General features: G+C 45.3%; 2 protein-coding genes across 4 annotated transcripts; both read right to left on the minus strand.

Moving 5' to 3' along the window:
• Nucleotides 1-38: 38 nt before the first annotated feature.
• On the minus strand, nucleotides 39-11,698 carry Tsfm (Ts translation elongation factor, mitochondrial). Of its 2 annotated transcripts, none has more exons than XM_048360649.1 (6): nucleotides 11,537-11,698; nucleotides 11,096-11,266; nucleotides 9,569-9,697; nucleotides 8,203-8,325; nucleotides 5,123-5,210; nucleotides 39-585 (listed from the first exon to the last, which is right to left on the minus strand). In XM_048360649.1, exons 1-6 carry the CDS (start codon nucleotides 11,591-11,593, stop codon nucleotides 179-181), a joined length of 975 nt encoding a protein of 324 aa, XP_048216606.1. In that variant the 5' UTR covers nucleotides 11,594-11,698; the 3' UTR covers nucleotides 39-178. The 2 variants fall into 2 exon arrangements, with proteins under 2 accessions (XP_048216606.1, XP_048216613.1); XM_048360656.1 differs by lacking the exon at nucleotides 11,537-11,698 and adding an exon at nucleotides 11,358-11,510.
• Nucleotides 11,699-15,235: 3,537 nt separating this feature from the next.
• Nucleotides 15,236-23,403, minus strand: Eef1akmt3 (EEF1A lysine methyltransferase 3). Of its 2 annotated transcripts, none has more exons than XM_048360693.1 (3): nucleotides 23,302-23,403; nucleotides 22,947-23,058; nucleotides 15,236-15,726 (listed from the first exon to the last, which is right to left on the minus strand). In XM_048360693.1, the coding sequence occupies exons 1-3, from the start codon at nucleotides 23,350-23,352 to the stop codon at nucleotides 15,335-15,337; spliced, it is 555 nt and encodes a 184-aa protein (XP_048216650.1). In that variant the 5' UTR covers nucleotides 23,353-23,403; the 3' UTR covers nucleotides 15,236-15,334. The 2 variants fall into 2 exon arrangements, with proteins under 2 accessions (XP_048216650.1, XP_048216643.1); XM_048360686.1 differs by having other exon boundaries at nucleotides 23,182-23,403.
• Nucleotides 23,404-23,425: the final 22 nt, after the last annotated feature.

The raw sequence follows: 23,425 nt of genomic DNA on the forward strand, positions 1-23,425 counted from the left end.
CAGTCCTATGAAAACAAGGAAAAATTCCACTTTCTTTATTATAATTATTTATTTAATAACTTTACTCATGAGCATGTAATTTCACTATAAATTCACATGAAAAACAAATTCTGGGGGTGAAGAGGCTCAGGAAATAACTTGAGTAATCATTTCATCCTAGGCCGAAAGTGTCTGGAACCTATTCTGCTTCTACTGTCTCTTCACTTTCTCCACATTCAAACCGCACAAAGTCCACTACAGACACCCCTTGGGGCTGCACATATTGTCCCAATGTGATGGAGGGGTCCAGCAAGTATGGCTGAGACAGCATCTTGGTCTCTGACTCTCCTCCAGGTTCATCATCCAGGGAGCCAACAGAGAGAGGGGCCATGCCCACCACATGCTGCCCCAGGCGGCGGCCAAGGTCCTCCAGGTTTGCTTTCCTCACAGACGTCTCGCAGATGACCAGGGCCCCATACTTCCCCAGCACCAGGTTGTGGAGTGAAGGGCTGTGCATTGTCCCATGCACGTAAGAGCCAACGTAGAACCCAGATGGCACCTTCACCCAGGCAGCTCGTTTAAGAGTCATGTTTTCCCCCAGCTTCCCTATAACAAAGCAAAAACAAAAAACCGAAATACCATCAGAAATTGATGCCTGTGGGGGTACAATATACAAGCACAAAGCAGGACAAGTCTGGAAGATAATCCTTCCCCAGTGGCATTAGATATGCAGAAAGACAGAGACACAGTTTTCAGAGACATGGGTTTTAGAGACAAAGGAATGTGGGGGGAATAAAGAGTACTTTAAAGAGCACCAACTAGCTGGATGCCAATGGCTCACACCTATAATCCTTCTCGAGTAGCTGAGAGCTGAGGATCAAGGTTCAAAGCCAGCCTAGACATGGAAAGACCATGAGATGCTTACCTCTAATTCATTACCAAAAAGCTGGAAGCACAACTGTGGCTCCAGTGGTAAAGTGTCAGCAGTGAGTGAAAAAGCCACGTGAGAGCTCATGAGGCCTTGAGTTCAACCTAATACCAGTAAACACACACAAAAAAGCATCGGCCAGGTGCTGGTGGCTCATGCCTATAATCCTATCTACTCAGCTGAGATCTGAGGATTGCAGTTTGAAGCCAGCCTGGGCAGAAAAATCTGTGAGGCTCGTATCTCCAATTAGCCACCGAAAAGCTAGACGTGGAGCTGTGGATCAAGTGGTAGAGCACTAGCCTTGTGCATAGCTCAGGGACAGTGCCCAGGCTCTGAGTTCAAGCCTCAGTACTGGCACCAAAAAGGGGAAGAAAAAAAAGCATCAACCATGTACCAGGACACTCCAATTAAAAAAAAAAAAAAGATATAAATCCTTAGATCTAAGCCACCTGAGCCAGTGAGACCCTGTCTCAAAAACAAATGAATTAGCTGGGCGCCAGTGGCTCACGCCTGTAATCCTAGCTTTTCAGGAGGCTGAGATCTGAGGTTCAAAGCTAGCCTGGGCAAGAAAGTCTTATCTCCAATAAAACTATCCGAAAACTGGAAGTGGCACTAAAGAGCTCAAAGACAGTGCCCAGGCCCAGAGTTCAAGCACCACTACCAACAACAACAACAACAACAAAAAAGAGGGGCTGGGACTGTGGCCTAGTGGTAGAGTGCTTGCCTCGTATACATGAAGCCCTGGGTGATTCCTCAGCACTACATATCTAGGAAAAGCCAGAAGGAGTGCTGTGGCTCAAGTGGTAGAGTGCTAGCTTTGAGCAAAAAGAAGGCAGGGACAGTTGTGCTCAGGCCCTGAGTCCCAAGCCCCAGGACTGGCAAAAAAAAAGAAAAGAAAGAAAGAAAAGAATTAACAGACTTGTGTCTCAGTTCTGTTCCTTTCCAGTCATATGACCTTAGGCCAGAGAATTAATGACATAATCACACTTACTATGTACCAAGCTATAGTTCCCTCATCTGTAAAATGGAGATACCTCCTATCTATTAGGGTTGTCAGGAGAAATAAGATAATATATGTAAAAGTATTTGTTAGTATTGGTCATATAGTGAGCACTCAGATGCTGGATATTACATATTAAATGTAGGCTTAGAAAGCTTAAGTAACCCACCCAATAATATGTGGCAGAGCTCAAATTAAAAACTCAAATCTGACTTTAAAGCAACTAAGTGATTTCCCCCCGCAAACCAAATTACCATAAAGGACACAGCAAAGTCTTGACCAAAAGAAAGTCTACAACTAATAGCATCCAGTACAGGGCACCAGTGGCTCATGCCTGTAATCCTAGCTACTCAAGGGGCTGATATCTGAGGATCTCAGTTCAAAACCAGTCCAGGCAGAAAAGTCTGTGAGACTCTTTATCTCTAATTAAAAATCAAAAACAGTCAGAAGTAGAGCTATGGCTCAAGTGGTAGGGCACTAGACTTGAGCACCGAAGTTCAAAGACAGTGCCTGGGCCCAGAGTTCAAGCCCTAAGACTGAAACCAAAAATAAAGCCTCCAGAAACCTGCAATCCATTCATTTCATCTGACAATATCAACTTCCTCTTAAATAAAAGAATAACACTTTCAGAGTTGATTATAAGAACCCAAGTTTTTTTTTTTCCAGTTTTCTTCTTTCTCTCAGGAAACCTCAACAGAAGTGCAAATGAAAGTTAAAAAAAAAGCAGGGCTCCAGTGGCTCACACTTGTAATCCTAGCTACTCAGAGGCTAAGATCTGAGAACCATTGTTTGAAGCCAGCTAGAGTATCAAAGTCCATGAAACTCTTATTTCCAATTAACTACCAGAAAACTGGAAGAGGCGCTGTGGCTCAAGGTGGTAGAGTGCTAGCCTTGAGCAAAAGAGCTCAAGGACAGTGCCCAGGTCCTGAGTTCAAGCCCCACGACCACCAACAACAACAAATGAAGAGGAACAGGAGGGATAAACAAAAAGGTCTAGACAAAGATGGATGGATTAGCCAGTTACACCTAAAATGAATGGGGAGAATCCAGAAACCAAAGTACATTTTAAAAATATCTTGAATAGACATTCAATAGTTAATTCTCAGGAACTGATACACCAAAACACCCAGTTCTTCTTGGATTTCTTACTAAGCTCCATTTCTTAAAAAGGCTGTCTGGTGGGTTTCTCATCCATGACTCATTGAAACATCAAGATACTACAAGATGGCCTGATAAACAGTACTGATGCCCTGACTGGAAACTTGAGGAGCAGAAAATTCTCAGGAACTCCAACCACAGCCCTGCTTCCTTCCCTCCACCAAGGACATGAAAAAGGAAAACAAAATTCCCACTTAGTCCCACCCATGACCCAGATGTGGTTCCGATAGCCAGTGAGCTCTAAAAGAATGTATCTTTAAGGCTGGGAATATGGCCTAGTGGCAAGAGTGCCTGCCTCGTATACATGAGGCCCTGGGTTCAATTCCCCAGTACCACATATACAGAAAATGGCCAGAAGTGGCGCTGTGGATCAAGTGGCAGAGTGCTAGCCTTGAGCAAAAAGAAGCCAGGGACAGTGCTCAGGCCCTGAGTCCAAGCCCCAGGACTGGCCAAAAAAAAAAGAAAGAAAAAGAAAAGAATGTATCTTTAAAAATTCAAGATCAGATTTTCTGAAGAAAGATCAAATTTCTAAAAATCATGACTATAAATGGTCCTAGACTCATTCACAAAGAAGAAATTACCTTTAATATACTATTTTCCCGGGGCTGGGGATATGGCCTAGTGGCAAGAGTGCTTGCCTCGTATACATGAGGCCCTAGGTTCGATTCCCCAGCACCACATATACAGAAAATGGCCAGAAGTGGCGCTGTGGCTCAAGTGGCAGAGTGCTAGCCTTGAGCAAGAAGAAGCCAGGGACAGTGCTCAGGCCCTGAGTCCAAACCCCAGGACTGGCCAAAAAAAAAAATATATATATATACTATTTTCCCTATCTCACTAACAGAGGTAGTAATCGAGTAGATGTCAAAGGGCCATCTTTGCCTGAGAACACGCTTTGCTTTGTCTGCACAGTGATAAAAATAATTTTAAAGGGGCTGGGGATATGGCCTAGTGGCAAGAGTGCCTGCCTCATATACATGAGGCCCTGGGTTCGATTCCCCAGCACCACATATACAGAAAATGGCCAGAAGTGGTGCTGTGGCTCAAGTGGCAGAGTGCTAGCCTTGAGCAAAAAGAAGCCAGGGACAGTGCTCAGGCCCTGAGTCCAAGGCCCAGGACTGGCAAAAAAAAAAAATAAATAAAATAATAATAATAATAATTTTAAAGCTGGACATGATGTTTTAAATCTGTAATCCCAGTAGTCAGGAGGGGGAAGCAGGAAGACTGTGAGTTTGAGGCCTGCTTGGAGTACTAGTGAGTTCTAAATTAGCCTGAGCTAAATAGTGAGACTCTGCCAAGAAAGGAAGAAAGGAGGGAAAAAGCAAGAGGAAAATGGAGGGAGGGGGAAGAAAAGGGAATGAGGGAAAAGGAGTTGCAGATAGCTAAAACTCAAAAATTATTGCATATAGGGCTGGGGATATGGCCTAGTGGCAAGAGTGCTTGCCTCGTATACATGAGGCCCTGGGTTCAATTCCCCAGTACCACATATACAGAAAACGGCCAGAAGTGGCGCTGTGGCTCAAGTGGCAAAGTGCTAGCCTTGAGCAAAAAGAAGCCAGGGACAGTGCTCAGGCCCTGAGTCCAAGGCCCAGGACTGGCAAAAAAATAAATAAAATAAATAAATAAAAAATTATTGCATATAAAACTAAATTCCTTTCTTTTTTCAATTTTTTTCCTTTGCTTTTGCATTGATAATGAGGGGGTTTCGTTGTGACATTTCCACACATGAACTCCATATACTTGGAACAAATATATCCCTTCCACTATATTCTAATTTCTCCACCTCTTCCTTTTCCCTTAATCTAAATTCTTTTAAGGAATTTAGAAGTTCTGATGACACCATTGTAACAACTGGCTAGCACATGATGACAATTTCTCCTTCAGTGGAGGAGGAGTTCTTCATATGTCCACTGCCCCTCAATACCTACTACCCAACCTTTTTCAGGTCCCATCTTGTGGCCTTATTATGTAAAAAGCCTACAGTTCTCTTGAAGGAAATTCAAGGATATCAAGTGATCCATATATTAACTGGCAGTTTCCAGACTTTTACAAATACTCACCAATTGTCAATGCCAAGTGATCCTTGAGACAGCCTTCTTTGTCAGGCCCAACTGGAAGTCCAGAAAGCTCAGAGGAATTCAGAAAACCCTAAGTGCACCAAAAATGAAACATAAGCCATTTCTGCATCCAAATCATCCACAGAACAGCAAAAATAGCGTACTTCTAAGAAAGTGCTTAAGACAGCGAAGTATAGATAATTTCACTGAGCCAAGAGCGTTAAAAATTGATCACAGTTTCATTTTTTGAATAAAATATTACACCACCTCCTCCAATTCCATTCCACTCCCATCCTCCAGCCTAACTTAGAATTTCCTAGAAATCAGGAATAATGCTTTCAGACAATCATAAAATAATAAAGCTAAGAGACTGTTATAGACGATTGGTGGGAAAGCAGAACCCTGCAAATTCAACAGAGGACTGGATAATGTCTAACAAAACTACATTATAAGGTTGGGAATGTGGCTTAGTGGTAGAGTGCTTGCCTTGTATGCATAAAGCCCCGGGTTTGATTCCTCTGTACCACATAAACAGAAAAAGCCAGAAGTGGCACTGTGGCTCAAGTGGTAGGAGTGCTATCCTTGAGCAAAAGAAACTCAGGGACAACAGTCAGGCCTGAGTTCAAGTGCCAGGACTGACAAGAAAAAAAGAAAATTATGTTTAAACTTTTACTCTTCAATTATGTTTCTAGGAATTTGATAATTACTTACAAAAATACAATGTACTCACATACAAGAGCATTCATTGAGCAATCAATCTTTTTTCTTTTCTTCTTCTTGTCTTTTTTTTTTTGTGCTGGTACTAGGGCTTGACTTGGGCACTGTCCCTGAGGATTTTTTTATTTTTTTTTTTTGCTAAAAGCTGGTGTTCTACCTCTAAAGCCACAGCTCCACTGCCAGCATTTATGTGGTTAATGGATTTAAGAGTCTCACAGGCTTTCCTGCTCAGGCCAACTTCAAACTGTGATCCTCAACTCTCAGCTTCCTGAGTAGCTAGGATTACAGGTGTGAGCCACTGGCACCTGGTGAGAAGCTATATTTAACCATAAAATTTTAGAAGCAGCCTAAATGCTCAAACACAGGAGACAGGTTAAATAAACCTCAGCACACTCACACAAAAGAATGCTATGTGTCTACAAAAAAGGTTTTTGTAAGCTTCTGTAGAGTATTTCCATGATATATTACTAAGAGAAAAAAGCAAATCACCACTTATGCAAGACATATTTGTACATATATGGGATCATTTGTTTGGTTGGTGTGTGTTTTGTTTTGTTTTGCTGGTCCTAGGGCTTGAACTCAGGGCCTGGATGCTGACCCTGGGCCTCTGTGTGCTCAAGGCTAGCATTCTACCACTTAAGCTACAGTGCCAGTTCCGACTTTTACAGTAGCTTATTGGGAGATAAGAGTCTCATGGGGACTCTGCCCAGGCTGGTTTCACACTGCAATAATCAGATCTTGGCCTCTTGAGTAGATAGGACTATAGTTAGTTGTAAGCCACTGGCACCAGCTATATGTATGATTATTTTTGCAAAAAGAAGCATATTAACTAGAACCCAGTGAGGCTAACTATCCCCAGGAGTAGATGAAAGTGGGATGCAAGGTGGATTAAAACGTCTCTGAGGGCTGGAGATATGGCCTAGTGGCAAGAGTGCTTGCTTTGTACACATGAGGCCCTGGGTTCAATTCTCCAGCACCACATATATAGAAAATGGCCAGAAGTGGCGCTGTGGCTCAAGTGGCAGAGTGCTAGCCTTGAGCAAAAAGAAGCCAGGGACCGTGCTCAGGCCCTGAGTCCAAGCCCCAGGACTGGCAAAAAAAAAAAAAAAAAACACTTCTCTGAGGCCAGGTACTGGTGGCTCATGCCATAATCCTAGCAAAGGAGGCTGAAATCTGAGGATTGTGGTTGGAAGCCAGCCCAGGCAGGAAACTCTGTGAGACTCTTATCTCCAATAAAACTACTCAAAAAAGCCAGAAATGGGACTGTGGCTCAAGTGGTAAAGGATGGGCCTTGAGCAAAAGAAGCTCAGAGACAGTGCCCAAGCCAGAGTTCAAGCCCAGGACCAGGAAAAACAAAAACAAAAAACAACACTTCTCTGAGCTGGGTGCCACTGATTCATTTTTTTTCCTTGACAGAAGGCTGAATTTAAGACTGAAATAGGGCTGGGAATGTGGCTTAGTGGTGGTGTGCTTGCCTAACAAGCATGAAGCCCTAGGTTCCATTCCTCAGTATCACATAAAGAGAAAAAGCCACAAGTGGTACTTTGGTTCAAGTGGTAGAGTGCTAGCCTTGAGCATAAAAGAAGCTCAAGGACAGTGCCCAGGCCCTGAGTTCAAGACCCAAGACTGGCAAAACAACAACAACAAACAAACAAACAAAACCAAACACCAGACTGAACTAATTCTTTCCTTTATCCTCCTAGGGGAGGGAATATGCTTATTCTCTAAATTGTGCCTTTTCTTCAATCCCTTTCCCCAGACCATCACATATTTTTGAAGAGAAAGTCTCAGATGGTCTCGCTCATATCTGTTCACCTACTCACTCAACTAAGGTTTACTAAGCCCCAGCAAAACAATCCACCTGCTTCTCTTTCCTCAGCAATACAGCAGTGAACAGCAAATTCAGTGGCCCATGAAGCTGACATTCTACAAACAAATTAAAATGTAATTTAAAACACTATAATAACAAAGTTTTAAGTAGACAGAATAAGGACAGAAAAAGAGTATTTGTTCCCAAAGAGATAACATTTAAGCAGATGGAGTGTCTAAAACCCTTAACTACTCAAGAGGCTGAGATCTGAGGATCTCAGTTCAAAGCCAACCCAGAGCAAGAAACTTCATGACATTCTTTTTTTTTTTTTTCATGACATTCTTATCTCCTATTCATCATCCAAAAGCAAGAAATAGAGCTAGGGCTTAAGTGGTAGAGCACTAGCCTTAGGCAAAAAAACTAAAAGACAGTGAGTGCCCAGGCCCTGAGTTTAACCCCCAGTACCCTAACTCGGAAGACAACGATAACAACAAAGAACAGCAGATACCCTATGGTGGGGAACAAACTCATCATGGGCAGACAAATGCAAACTCACTTTACTGTATGTGGAGAGTTGATCCTTTAGACTCTTACAGTGCAGCATGGTTCCCAGGGCTACTTTCTGGACCAACTGTTGAAATTTAAAATTTCTGGAAACAAAGTCTGTCTCACAGTTTACCTGTAGGAAGAAATGGATGTTGCAGTATAAGCTGATAGTAAGTTGTTATGTAAACTACATTTCCAAAAGTGCCTTAGGGTTGAAAAGTAAAATTAGATACAATAGAAAAAGTTTCAGACTCAGCAGAACTAAATAATCCCATCTATTCTGTAATGTTCTGAAGGGAGTCATACAAATTCGCCTCTTGCTGGTGGTTGCATCCCATAGTTACTCTATCTCCCAGGCTCCTCCCACTCCAAATCACATTTGCTATCACTACTATCCCTTTCTCTTACTCTAAACCTACATCTGCTTCTACATCAATGACAATGCCCAAATGTCTAAATCAGCTTTTTTCTATCCATCAGCTAATTAATAGAATTACTATGTCTAAACCCTAACTGCTCAAGGAAATAGTCTGCATTAGACTCACACTAAGAAGTAATGTTCTGTGGGCTGGGAATATGGCTTAGTGGCAAGAGTGCTTGCCTTGTATACATGAGGCCCTGGGTTCGATTCCTCAGCACCACATATACAGAAAATGGCTAGAAGTGGCGCTGTGGCTCAAGTGGCAGAGTGCTAGCCTTGAGCAAAAGGAAGCCAGGGACAGTGCTCAGGCCCTGAGTTGATGGCCCAAGACTGGCCAAAAAAAAAAAAACACCAAAAAAAGAAGTAATGTTCTAGGGCTGGGAATATGGCCTAGTGGTAAAGTGCTCGCCTCGTATACATGAAGCCCTGGGTTTGATTCCTCAGCACTACATTTATAGAAAAAAGCCAGAAGTGGCGCTGTGGCTCAAGAGGTAGAGTGCTAGCCTTGAGCAAAAAGAAGCCATGGACAGTGCTCAGGCCCTGAGTCCATGCCCCAGGACTGGCAACAAAAACAAAACAAATAAACAAAGAAGTAATGTTCTAGAGTGCTGGCCATTTCTTACCAACACAGCTGTGCATTCCTACACTTAAATCTATTTCTAATAACATCTTGAAAGTTTGTCAGTAATAGGTCTTCAACTCAGGACCTGGGCAAAGATAAGAGTCTCATGGGAACTTTTTTGCCAGGTCTGGCTTCAAATAGTGATCCTTAGCTTCCTGAGTAGCTAAGATTACAGGTGTGGACTACCAGAGCCTGGTGTCTTGAAAGCTTTCAACTTCAACTACCTTTTATGGTTTTCAAACAGATTTCTTATTTAAGAATACAAAGAGTCTACTACAAGCCTTACACTCAAGACATAACTGTTTCTGTCATATGGAATTCCCAACAGCTCACCTCCACTAATACAGTTGTGTTTCCTTCCTGTAGTAGCCCAATCAGTCCTTCTTTGGTCTTCCTCCCATACAGCTTGGCAGCTTTGATCCAGCCCTCTTTCTGGGCCTGTTTGTGAAGCCAGATCTCAGCCTATACATTGGAAAGGAAAAGAGAAGAGGACAAAGTGAGACTTCATAACAATGCTGATTTAAAATATGTTCAAATTAAAGCTGAGCACCAGTGGCTCACGCTTGTAATCCTAGATACCCACAAGCCTGAAATCTGGGGATTACAATTCAAAGCCAGACCAGGCAGGAAAGTCCGTCAGACTCTCTGTTTTGTTTTTTCCAGTCCTGGGCCTTGAACTCAGGGCCTGAGCACTGTCCTTGGCTTCTTTTTGCTCAAGGCTAGCACTCTGCCACTTGAGCCACAGAGCCACTTCTAGCCATTTTCTCTATATGTGGTGCTGAGGAATCGAACCCAGGGCTTCATGTATAAGAGGCAAGCACTCTTGCCACCAGGCTATGTCCCCAACCCTCTGTCAGACTCTTATCTCCAACTAACCACCAGAAGAGCCCTCTCAGGGACAGTGCACAGGCCGAGAGTTCAAGACACATGACCAAAAAAAAAAAACCTCGAATGCAATCTATCATATACTGGCAGACTGCTATTAAACGCTGATTATCAGGCATTATAGTAATCAGGACTTTGGATAAATTTAATCTTCACAACAACCTTAAGGGGCAGATGGTAGTATTTTCATTATACAGACAAGAATAACACAAGTCTGAAAGACTCACTAGAATGTCCCGTGTTGGTATGAAGGCATCATAATTTAAGTCCTAGTGGGCCTAACTTGAACGCTCACATAAAACCCTCGGGAGTAGAGCGCTTGCCTAGCGTGCATGAAGCCTTGGGTTTGGTTCCTCAGTAGTACATAAACAGAAAAAGTCGAAGTGGTGCTGTGGCTCAAGTGGTAGAGCACTAGCCTTAAGCACAGAGGACTTCAGCAACAGAGCCCAGACCCTGAGTTCAAGCCACAGGACTGGCAAAAACTAAAAAACAACACCACTAAAAAACACTCTCAGCTCCATGCAGCAGAATACATGGCAGTAATTTTCCAAAGAGTGCTAACCCTAGGATCCTGAGTTAATTGTTTCCAAGCAATGGGTGAAAAGAATCTGTCTCAGCCATCCCAGGGGACAAGGCGGGAGAAAGCTCATAAGGAGGTTTATTAGTGGGGCCATATGGCCCACGGAAAGGGAGCAATATGGCCTCTGCACCTTAATCCGGGTGGTCGCTTATATACTCTGGGGCTAAAACTAAAGGGGAAGTAGGTAAGCTCTAGGGCAGGGAGTTCAGGTATGGGTAGAGCTGGAGGCTAGTGGGAGGGTTTGAGCACCTGAGGTGAGGGAAATACTAACAGTTTGCGCCAGAACTCTCATGCGTTCGGCCCAAGGGCAGCTGATTTCAACGCTCGCCAATCAGGCTGTGGTCAGGCCCTCGCCCCAGCCCCCCTCCCGCCTCCCGCCCCTGCCGTAAACCCACCTGTTTGAGATCCCCGCCACAGGTCTCCAGGGCTTTCTTGCAGTTGACAAAGGAGTAGCCTGTTCGCCGCCGCAGCTTCATAAGAAGGTCCTTGCCGGAGACGGAGGACAGACAGGGCCCCGCGTGAACCGTGTGCCATGGCTGGGGCGACGGAAGCAGGAGGGCCCCCGACTGGAAGAGGAAAGGGATGGGAAGTCCTGAAGCGATTCGGGCCTGCGGGGGGGGGCGGGGAACGGGGGCAGGGGTGAGGAGCGGAGCGGACATCATCACGGAGGTCTCAGGGCTCCGGTAATGCGGGAAGGCGTCGCCGGCTGGACACTGTTGGTGGGGGCGGGAAGAAGAGCGTGGAACGCGGTCGAAACCGGGCTCCGGGGAGGGGGAGAGCGCGCTCGAGGCGCACGGCAAGGTAGCCGGGTGAATTCCTGGGCCGGGAGTTCTCACCTGGCGGCTTCCGGCCCGCGCGACCAGGCTGAGGCGCGCAGTCCACAGCAGCGACATCACTCCAGCGGCCGTGGACTCCCGGCTCGCCGGCTCAAGGGGCGGGGCGACGGCCTACGGCGCGACGGAAGGGCCAACATTCCCCAAGCACAACACGCCCGGAAGTCACAGCGCCACCTGCTGGCCGAGGGTGGTAGAGTCGCCTGGACGACTTGTTTTATTAAATGTACTTTATTCCGATGGTTCCGGCCTGTAATCCTAGTTAGTTGATGTTCTGAGATCTGAAGATCCCGGTTCGATGCTGTCCGAGCGGATAAATCTGAGAAGCCCTATCTTTAACAAAAAGCCAAAAGACATGGGGACGGGAGGGAAAAACTGAGAGATCAAGGGAAGGGGGTGACATTGTCCAAAAAGAAATGTATTTACCTTATTTATGTAACTAATTCCTCTGTACCTTTATAAAAACAATCTTTTTAAAGCCAGAAACAGAGGTGTGGCTCAAGCAATAGTTTACCAGCCTTGAACAAAAAAGTTAAGCAAGATTGCAGTGAGTTCAAGCTTTCCACTGTCAACACACACACACACACACACACACACACACACACACACACACTACATTTCACTCTGATCACAGCTACTTGGGAGGTGGTGAAGAGTTTGAGGCCAACCCTGGCAAAGCTAAAAAGACACTTGCTCAGAAGCAAATTACAAAACAAAAGGGACTGCTCAGCCACCAGTGGCTCATGCCTGTAATCCTAGCTACTCAGGAGGCTGAGATCTGAGGATCATGGTTCAAAGCCAGGGCAGGAAAGGCTGTGAGACTGTTACCTCCAATTAACTACCAGAAAATCAGAAGTGGAACTGTGACTCAAAGTAGTACAGAACTAGCCTTGAGCAAAATGAGCTCAGGGACAGCACCCAAGCCCCAGGACTGGAGAAATAAAGGGAGACCTAGATCAAGTGGTTAACTGGTTACTTAGCAAGCTAGAGGGCCCTGGGTTCAATCTCTATTACTGCTATATGCCACCAGATAAAATAAGAAAAATCAAAAGTTATCACAAAATAACAGTACAAGACATGTGGCTGATACTTTGTTTCTTTATTCCCAATGTTCTTTCATATTCATTATTCATTTATGACTCACACAAACTTGGTGAGGTAGGCAGGTGGATTCAGGGTTACCTAGAAAGGCAGAGGTAGAATCCCTTCAATAAACCAAATAAATATTTGTCAGATTATAGTAATACCTACAGAACATGGGTGTTAAGAACTGTGCTGGCTTCAGGGAAAGCCACAGCCTTGTTCTCCAGGATAAATTTATCAGTGAGAAGACCAGGACTAGACAAGATGCAAAACAAGGTATGTTCCTGTAAGATGAAAAAACCAAAAGGTACCAAGAGGGAAAAAGTCATGCCAAGCAGAAGGCTCAGGAGCCTCTGCCCAAAACTACCTTGAGAAAATAATCAAAGGTTTGGTGTAGATTTAGAAAACAAAAACTAGACCTTTGTAGAAGTCCAAAGATGTACAGGAAAGGAGTGGGAAATTAGATAGAAAGGTCATTTGGATGGCATGGAGGTTGACTGGATACAGAGCAAAGGGGGGTGGGAAGAAGAGCGTGGAATGAGGTTAAGACTGGGGTCTGGGGAGGGGGAGAGCATGATCGAGGCCCACGGCAAGGTAGCCAGTTGAATTCCCAGGCCAGGAGTTCTCACCTGGCGGCTTTCATATTCATTATTAGTGGAAGCTTGTTGGAGCTGATTTTGATAAATTGCAAGAATTTGCAAAGCAGCTAGGAGATAAGAGGATGTGGCAGGCAGTCCAGGAGATGACTATATGTCCAAAAGCCCTAACCCAAGCTGCTGCATTGGGAAACAACAAATTGAAAGCAAAAGAAATTAGGAAAGAAAGACTGATGGAGCTTGGAAAGAAAAACCAGAGATGAAAAGAATCTAGTACTCAGTCCAACGTTCTTCACTGCATGCTGTTTTGTGATCAGGGATACAATTTTTAAAGGAATGAAGAAGCTGGAGTTGTAGCTCAATAGTAGAGCATCTGCCTAGCATAGCATGTGTGAGGCACTGGGTTCCATCTCCCTTACTGGGGGCGTCAGTGGCTCACCTCTATAATCCTAGCTACTCAGGAGGCTGAGATCTGAATACCACAAAAAAAGCTGGAAGTGTGGCTGTGGCTCAAGCAGTAGAGCACTAGCCTTGAGCAAAAAACCTCAAGGACAGCACCCAGGCCCTGAGTTCAAGCGCCCCAGGACCTGCATGCATACACACGAGTGCAAGCACACACACACACACATACACACACAAACACAAAAACAAAGGTAAAGAAGATACTGTCCAAAAGGCAGCTTTTCTGTCAGTTCTCAGGCGCAGGGCTGGGAGGACTTGACCCAGTCAAAGGCATAATCCTATCAGACTTTTCTCTGAGGCTTCTCTCTCAGCATCCAAGGCCAGGGGGATGCGGGAGTGGGGGAAGGGAGGCAGGGGAACTATTCTTTGGATGCAGAAGAGATCATTAATGCTTATTTTTTTCTCTTTAAAAAATTCTGCAGAACTTTTTGTTTAGTTTCTTGCCAGTCCTGGGGCTTGAACTCAGGGCCTGAGCACTGTCCCTGGCTTCTTTTTGCTCAAGGCTAGCATTCTATCACTTGAACCACAGTGCCACTGCTGGCCATTTTCTACATATGTGGTACTGAGGAATCAAACCCAAGGCTTCATGTATACGAGGTGAGCACTTTACCAATAGGCCATATTCCAAGCCCCCCTTTGCAGAACTTTTCTTTTTTTTGGGGGGGGGGCAGTCCTGGGGCTTGGACTCAGGGCCTGAGCACTGTCCCTGGCTTCTTTTTGCTCAAGGCTAGCACTCTGCCACTTGAGTCACAGCGCCACTTCTGGCCATTTTCTGTATATGTGGTGCTGGGGAATTGAGCCTAGGGCTTCATGTATACGAGGCAAGCGCTCTTGCCACTAGGCTACATCCCCAGCCCTACAGAACTTTTCTTAAAAAGTCCATTCTGTTGGGCAGGGAATGTGGTTTAGTGGTAGAGTGCTTGCCTAGTATGCATGAAGCCCTGGGTTCAATTCCTCAATACCGCATAAGCAGAAAAGGCTGGGAGTGGCACTGTGGCTCAAATGGTAGAGTGCTAACCTTGAACAAAAAAGCAAGTTCAGGGATAGTTCCCAGGCCCTGAGTTCAAACCCCAAGACTGGCAAAAAAAAAAAAAAAATAGGGGCTGGGAATATGGCCTAGTGGCAAGAGTGCTTGCCTCCTACACATGAAGCACTCCGTTCGATTCCCCAGCACCACATATATGGAAAACGGCCAGAAGTGGCGCTGTGGCTCAGGTGGCAGAGTGCTAGCCTTAAGCGGGAAGAAGCCAGGGACAGTGCTCAGGCCCTGAGACCAAGGCCCAGGACTGGCAAAAAAAAAAAAAAAAAAAAAAGATAATAGTAAAATTAGAAGAGATCAGTGTCTCTGCACCTGCTCTCACACCATTTACACACACACATACACACACATACACATACACACACACACCTAAAAAATCCATCCATCTCCTCTGAAAACTAGAGCTGGAAATTCCATTTGTGCTCTAACATGAATGTTTTTAGGGGGTCTATGATTCTTAGTAAGTAGGCACCTCTATGGGGGGACACAAAGAAGGAAAAAGGAGAAAGCCATGGAGATCCATCACTTTGGTCCTTGTGTTTATGGCTCTGGAGATCCAGGTTTGGAATTATGCAGTGACTTCCTTGGGACACAGGGCTGAGAACAACAGAAGGGGTGACGTCAAGCAGGACTTGTTTCCCTATGGCGGGCCCTGTAGATGTTGACATTCTCATCCTCATCCCGCTGGGCCAGCTCCAGTTGGAAGTGCTGGGGTAGGAGGTGCTGAAAGAAGTTCTCTGTCCCATGCTCCTCTCTCATCTTGGAGGCCAAATAGATGGTACCATGGGGCCCGCACAGGTGCTGGAGAGTCCTCAGAAGCAGTGGGAAGGTAGGTTCCAGGTACACAATATCTGATCCCAGCACCAGATCATAATTTCCAGGGAAGACATGCTGGTCAATCCCCCAGGACAAGGCACAGACCTGGGCCGGGACTCCAGCTGGCACATTAGCCTGAACGTTGCCTTGGATCTGCTCTAGTGCCAGAGGCAGGTCAGTGATGGTAACATCCCCCCCTGAGGGAGAGCAAGGAGGAGAAATGCAAGTCAGAGGGATCCATCAAGGGTTCTGGTTCCCGCCTGAAAGGCCCAGAGACCTCTAAGCCTAGAGGACAATGTCTTGCTAGCTTGAAGTGCACACTTGGGCTTTTTGTTGCCCTAACCTCCATCTCACCCACTGCCATGTTCATTACTCTACATTCTACAACATCAACATTCTCGCTGAGCTAATCTTCAACCTCTCTGCCCAGCACATAACAATCAGATGTCAGCAGATCCCTGAGTAGGACTATGCTGAAGATGGGCCTTGTACCCACCCCCACTGACAAAAAACCACCTTTGGGGACCTGGAAGGCTTCCCAGGAGACATGACCTCAGATGAGCCTTTAGAGGACACATAGGAGTTAGTCAGGTGGGGTTTTCTAAGCAGAGATTACTGAGTATGGAGGTCTGGCAGGACATATTCTGGGGAGGAATATATCTTAGAGAATCTGGAAATAGGGAGAAAAATATCTAGACATGAGACAGGATTATGATATGCTAAGGAGATTCAGCTTGGATAAGGAGGCAATAGGTCGGAAGAATAGAAGTGAGGATGAAGATGATCAGATTAGCACTTCATTCAAGCAAAAAATACATATACTGAGCACCTACTAAGTGCCCAGGACACACTGGTAATCAAAACAAAAACTCAGCCTTCCTTGAATTTCAATCTAGAGGTAGCATATTGAGTACTATAAAGTAACTAATCATAATAGTTATGAGAATTACAGAAAGAGAAACCATATGTGGTAAAAATTAATTTATTTTTTATCATGTGCCTATATGTCAAACCAAGCAGACAAAAACTATACCTTTTACCCCAGGAGTTTACAGACAGTTGTTAAGACCTAGATGTGGTAGTATGCACCTGTAATACCGCACTGAAGAGGCAGAGGTAGGAGGAGGATCTCAACTTGGAGGGCAACCTGAACTACATAGCTTGAACTTGTCTTCAAACAAAAAGACAAAATGATGGGGCTAGGAATGTGGCTTACTGGCAGAATGCTTGCCTAGCATGCATGAAACTCTGGGTTCGATTACTCGGTACCACATAAACAGAAAAAGCCAGAAGTGGTATTATGGCTCAGGTGGTAGAGTGCTAGACTTGAGTAAAAGAAGCTCAGGTACAGCACCCAGGCCCTGAGTTCAAGTCCCCTGACATACCAAAAAGACAAAACAATAACAAGAGTGGCAAGAAACAGACAACAAGAAAATAAGCTAAAACATACTGTACATCAAATGGCAATGTTCACCATACTGAAGCATGAAAGGCAGGCAGGGAACTTTTTTTGATTGTAGTACTAGGGATTGAACTCAGGGCCTTGAGCTTTTGGGCAGATAAATTACCACATGAGGCACAAACCAGTCCTACTGCTTTTGGTTTCTTTTTTCTTTTTTTCTTTTTTTTTTTTTTTTTTTTGGCCAGTCCTAGGTCGTGAACTCAGGGCCTGAGCACTGTCCCTGGCTTCTTTTTTGCTCAAGGCTAGCACTCTGCCACTTGAGCCACAGCACCACTTCTGGCCATTTTCTGTATATGTGGTGCTGGGGAATCGAACCCAGGGCTTCATGTATACGAGGCAAGCGCTCTTGCCACTAGGCCATATCCCCAGCCCCTGGTTTCTTTTTTCTTAAGGCTGGTGCTCTACCACTTGAGCCACACCTCCACTTCCAGCAAAGGTAGTTAATTAGAGATAAGCATCTCATGGACTTTGCTGCCCAGGCTGGCTTCAAACCTCAATCCTAAATCTGTCTCCTGAATAATTAGGATTACATGAGTGACCCTCTGACACCCAGCTAGGAATGTAATTTGAAACTGGATGATTGGGGAAAGCCTCATGGAGCAAAGACCTGGAGCAACTGAGCAAACCATGTGGATCTCAAAGGCTAAAGGCTACCAAATGACAGAAGAGCATACACAGACATCTTGAGATGAGACCATGCCTGACAGATGTAAAGAACAGTGACAGGCCAGTGGCTGGAGCAGAGTGAGTTGTAAGGGAATAAGAGAAATGGAATCGGGCTGGGAATATGGCCTAGTGGCAAGAGTGCTTGCCTCATATACATGAGGCCCTGGGTTCGATTCCCCAGCACCACATATACAGAAAATGGCCAGAAGTGGCGCTGTGGCTCAAGTGGCAGAGTACTAGCCTTGAGCAAAAAGAAGCCAAGGACAGTGCTCAGGCCCTGAGTCCAAGGCCCAGGACTGGCAAAAAAAAAAAAAAAAAAAGAGAGAGAGAGAGAGAAATGTAATCATAATCAGGAGAGTGAGAAATTAGGCGTTTAGTCTTTGTGATACAGGAAAGTATAGAAGAATTTTAAATGAAAGAATTGTATACATTGGCTTATGCTTTAAGAGAAGTACTTTTTATTGCTGGGACTTAAAAACATTGAAGAAGAACAAGATTAGAAACAACGAGATCAGGGCTGGGGATATGGCCTAGTGGCAAGAGTGCTTGCCTTGTATACATGAGGCCCTGGGTTCAATTCCCCAGCACCACATATGCAGAAAATGGCCAGAAGTGGCACTGTGGCTGAAGTGGCAGAGTGCTAGCCTTGAGCAAAAAGAAGCCAGGGACAGTGCTCAGGCCCTGAGTCCAAGCCCCAGGACTGGCCAAAAAAAAAAAAAAAAAAAAAGAAACAAGGAGATCAATTAAGAGGTGGCTGTAATGATCCAGGTGAGATATGATGGATGTTGGTATGGACCAAGGTAGTAGCACTGACATAGCAGTGGTCAGATCCTGAATATATTTTGTTTTGATTTGTTTTTTGCCAATCCTGGGGCTTGAACTCAGGGCCTGAGCAATGTCCCTGGTTTCTTCTTGCTGAAGGCTAGCACTCCACCACTTGAGCCACCGTGCCACTTCTGGCTTTTTCTATATGTGTGGTGCTGAGGAATGGAACCCAGGGCTTCATATATACGAGGCGAGCATTTTACCGCTAGCCATATTCCCAGCCCCTCCTGAATATATTTTGAAGGAAGAATTAACATGATCCAACAGATTGAATGTAAAAGTGAGGGAGAGAGGGAGAGGAAGGGAGAGAATAAGGGGAAAGAAGAGAGGGAGATAGATAGATACTCAGGATGATTTCCTAACCAACTGGAAGACCAAACTGCCATTCATTTAAATGAGGAGGGCCACTGGAGATGCTGGTTTGGGAAGGTAATCCCGACTTCATTTCTGAACACATTAAGTTTGAGATGTCTATCAGACAATCACATGAAGATACTGAGCAGGCAGTGAGTGGGTCATACAAACAAGCCTGGAAATAAAAGTGGGAGAACCACTGTAATCAGCATAAAAAGGATATTCAAAGCCACAAAATGATGGGGCTGCTCAGGAGGAAGTGTAAACAGGAAAAAAAAAAAAAAAAGGAGGGTCAAAGGACTACTCCCAAGTGCTGGGGCACTCAAATCTTCAGTGGTAAAGATGAAAGCGACATAATAGAAAATGGGAAAGTGTGCCAGTGAGAGAGGCACAAACCAGAAGTGTGTTGGCCCAGAAAGCAAAGGACATTTCAAGAAGGGAGTATTGCTATCAAATGCACAGTCAACCCAAGTGGACTGGTAACTGGCTCCATTTTAACAACATGTGAAGCTCACAGTGTAGAGATGACAAACAGTAACCTTTTGAGTTTTAAAGAATAGAAACTGAGCGCTCATGGCTCACACCTGTATTCTAGCTACTCAGAAGGCTGAGAGCTGAGGCTTGTTGTTAGAAGCCAACCAAAGCAGGAAAGTCCATGAGACCCTTATCTCCAATTAACCAGTGAAAAAGCTGGAAATATATCTGTTGCTCAAGTGGTAGCGTACTAGCTTTAAGCAAAAAAAAAAAAAAAAAAGAAGAAGAAGAAGAAGAAGAAGAAGAAGAAGAAGAAGGGAAAGACCCCAGACCCTGAGTTCAAGCCCTAGTATTGACACACACACATGCACAGGTGCACACACACACACACACACACACACACAGAACAGAGAAATGACTAGGCAACTGGAAGGAGATGTGAGAATTTTTTTCTAAGCTAAGAGGAATTACAGCATATTTGTGTGCATGTGGGAGGGGGAAGAGACAGACAGAAAGGCAGGCAGACTATAACCTAGAGAGAAAGAAAAATGAATAATGCAGGAGAGGGGGAGGGAGTTGACTGAACAGTGTCTTTGAGCAGGTAGAGATGTTTGGAATCTTGTGACAAGTGAAGACTTTGTCCTTAGCTATGTCCAACCAGGATAACAAAACAGAAAGCAGTGCTTGCAGACACAGGCACAGCTAGGGGAGTAGAAGTTGTGTTAGGAACATATGGATATTTTCTGAGAAAACGAGAACAATCAGAACATAGGAAACAAAACCATCAGCTGAGAGTGAGGACAGCAGAGAACGCATTATGGATTTGAAAAACAGAAGGTGTAGGGAGTATAGTTCAAATGGTGGAACACTTGCTTAGCAAGTGTAAGGCCTTCAGTTCAAAACCACTAGTACTGAAGAGGAAAAAAATAAAGAACCATATTTAGGGCCATAGTACTAAATGTACTGGTACACACCTATAATACCAACTTGGCCAGCCCTGAGCAGAAAGTACAAGATCCTACATGAAATATAAACTAAAGCAAAAAAGGACTAGCAGTATGGCTCAGGTGGTAGAAAGTTGGACCAGCAATTGTGAGGCTCTGAGTTCAAGTCCCAGTACTGCCAAAAAAAGAAACAAAGAAATAGAGGTTTAGGAGAATGGAAGAACAAGAGAAATATAATAGGCTAGTTGAACAGTACTTGGAACTCACCTGAGTTCAGTGACAAAAGTTTAAAATGAGACCAGCTAGACATTGGTGGCGGCTCACGCCTATAATCCTAGCAACTCAGGAAGGGATGATCTGAGGATCATGATTCAAAGCCAGCTTGGGGGAGGGGGTGGCCTAGTGGTAGAGTGCTTGCCTCCCATACATGAAACGCTGGGTTCCATTCCTCAGCACCACATATACAGAAAAAGCCATAAGTGGCACTGTGGCTCAAGTGGTAGAGTGCTAACCTTGATTAAAAAAAAAAAAAGCCAGGGCTGGGGATATAGCCTAGTGGCAAGAGTGCCTGCCTCGGATACACAAGGCCCTAGGTTCGATTCCCCAGCACCACATATACAGAAAACGGCCAGAAGCGGCGCTGTGGCTCAAGCGGCAGAGTGCTAGCTTTGAGCGGGAAGAAGCCAGGGACAGTGCTCAGGACTGGCCAAAAAAAAAAAAAAAAAGCCAGGGACAGTACTCAGGCCCTGAGTTCAAGTACCAGCTGAGGCAGGTAAGTCCGTGAGATCCTTTTCTCCAGTTGGCCACCAGAAAACCGAAATAGAGCTGTGTCTCAAAGTGGTAGAGCACCAGCCTTGAGCAGAAAAGCTCAGAGACAGCTCCCAGGGTCTGACTTCAAGCCTCACGACCAACCTCCCAAAAAAGAAGGATGGGAGGGAGGGAGGTAGGGAGGGAGGGAGGGAGGGAGGGAGGGAGGGAGGGAGGGAGGGAGGGAGGAAGGCAGGGAGGGAGGCAGGGAGGCAGGGAGGCAGGGAGGGAGGGAGGGAGGAAGGCAGGGAGGGAGGGGTCAAAGGTGATATCTAGGGTTTCCATTGAATGAATGATGGTTTGACTCATCAACATGGGGAAATCTGAGAGATAAACAGGTTTGGTGGGAGATCATAGATCTAGTTTGGGCATGTTAAACTCCCCCATGGGGAGACATGAAGGCTTTTATGAAAATCCAGTCAAGAAATGGTAGTACCCTGAACTAAACATGATGGGAGCTGCGATAGATAACTAGAATGTCAAGTACATGTTAATACAAAGACAGGCCATTTTCTAGTATGTGGAGGGAGAGAGCAGATACCCGACTTGGCAAATAAGCAGGGGGCAAAGAAGAAAAATCTAGGAGCAAGTAAAGGTGGATGTGCCCATCAATACATGCCTTTTCTCTCTCTTATTTATTTTTTGAGGGGCCAATACTGAGCTTGAACTACTTAGCTGTCCCTTAGCTTTATTGTTGACACTCTTAACACTTGAGCCACATCTGCACTTCTGGCTTTTGGGTGGCTAATTGGAGATAAAAGTGTAATGGACTTTTTTGCCTTAAACTGGCTTTGAACCTCATCCTCAGATCTCAGCCTCCTGCCATTTGAAGTCAGCCCTGGCAGGAAAGTCCATGAAGATTCTGATCTCCAATTAACTGCCAAAAAGCCAGAAATGGAGCTGTGATTCAGTAGAATGTTAGCCTTGTGTACAAAAAGCTCAGGGAGGGTCTGGGAATGTGGATTAGTGGTAGAGTGCATGTAGCCCTACGTTTGATTCCTCAGTACCTCATAAACAGAAAAAGCTGGAAGCGGTGCTGTGGCTAAAGTGGTAGAGCGCTAGAGTTGAGCACAAAGAGGCTCTGGGACAGAGCCGAGGCACTGAGTTCAAGCCTCAGGACTGGCAACAACAATAACAAAAAGCTCAGGGACATCACCCAGGCCTTGAGTTCAAGTATCAGAACTGGTGCACGCGTGCGCACACACACACACACACACACACAGCACAATTTTTCTTTCCTTTTTACAGTGCTTAATTCCTACCCTCATCTCCCAAGAAACACATTCTAGTCCCCAAAACTCATAATCTCCTTTCCCCTAGCAATAAAGATCTAAAAGTTCTAGCTAGTGGTGGCACACATCTATAATTACAGCACTCCATATTCCTAGGAAGGAGGATTTCAAGTTTAAGGCTAGCCTAAACTACATAGACATAATAACTAACAACAATTTAAAAAACTAAAGAACTTAACATATATTTATAACAAAATGATAAATTTTCATAAGGTTTAATGCCTCATAGGTGACTCCATAGCACACCCCCATGTATGCATTTGAACAGAAGACTATGTCCAAACTACAGAAAAATTTTCAGTGACAGCATTCTCCATGAAAACCCTGACAGCAAAAAAGAGTTTCCAGAAACAAGGTCTGTCAGTTGTTTATTTCCTGACCCCATATTAACCAACCACCCTGGATGCTTTGAGAACCAAGTAGCACGGAATGAATGCCATACAGAAGATGGGGTGGGGTAGGGGTGTTGTTTGTTTAAAGTAAGGTACAGGGCCCTGACCAAAGCACTCTCCTCTCACAGTAATCCACGTAGTGACAATGTCGCCCCGCCCACAACCCCTCACCCCTCCTTGCCACGAAGCCAGCTCACGCACCCTGCAGCGCTGCCAAGATTCCCACGATGCCGGTCCCCGCGCCCAGTTCGATCACCTTTTTGCCCCGAAAATCCACATTTTGGCTTTCGAAATAGTTGCACAGACTCAGAGCCTATGGGGTGGAGGGGATAAAAATTAATATAGAAATACTGGTGGAGATGTCACCCATATGGGAGGGGCAGGATTCGAACTCTGGCCCTCCCAGGGACCCTCACTCGAGCAGCCCATTCCTCACCGCATCCCACACGCGTGCCGCCACCCCCAGGCGGGACCCAAAGTTCTGTGTGATGCTCAGCTCGTGGCCACAGAAGCAGAAGCGGCTCTTCTCGGAGTAAAAGTCGGTGAAGAGCCCAACCTCCCGAGGGAACACCGACTCTGAGTCGGGATCCAGGCGGGAGTTTGCCATCCAGCCGAGCGAGTTGTCGGGGCCCCAGGGGCAGCGTTTGGATGCCGAGGCGGTGGCGGTGGTGGTGGCGGCG

The sequence above is a fragment of the Perognathus longimembris genome, chromosome 1 (genome assembly GCF_023159225.1).
Source record: "Perognathus longimembris pacificus isolate PPM17 chromosome 1, ASM2315922v1, whole genome shotgun sequence".
NCBI lineage: Eukaryota > Metazoa > Chordata > Mammalia > Rodentia > Heteromyidae > Perognathus > Perognathus longimembris.

Coding starts and splice junctions, on each gene's coding strand:
- Tsfm (XM_048360649.1), bottom strand. CDS start 11,593: ATGTCGCTGCTGTGGACTGCGCGCCTCAGCCTGGTCGCGCGGGCCGGA. Junction 8,326..9,568: donor ACACAACTGTATTAGTGGAG/GTGAGCTGTTGG, acceptor TTCTTCCTACAG/GTAAACTGTGAGACAGACTT. Junction 5,211..8,202: donor AACTCTCCACATACAGTAAA/GTGAGTTTGCAT, acceptor TGGTGCACTTAG/GGTTTTCTGAATTCCTCTGA.
- Eef1akmt3 (XM_048360686.1), bottom strand. CDS start 23,352: ATGGCAAACTCCCGCCTGGATCCCGACTCAGAGTCGGTGTTCCCTCGG. Junction 23,059..23,181: donor CGGCACGCGTGTGGGATGCG/GTGAGGAATGGG, acceptor TCCACCCCATAG/GCTCTGAGTCTGTGCAACTA. Junction 15,727..22,946: donor AATCTTGGCAGCGCTGCAGG/GTGCGTGAGCTG, acceptor GCTCTCCCTCAG/GGGGGGATGTTACCATCACT.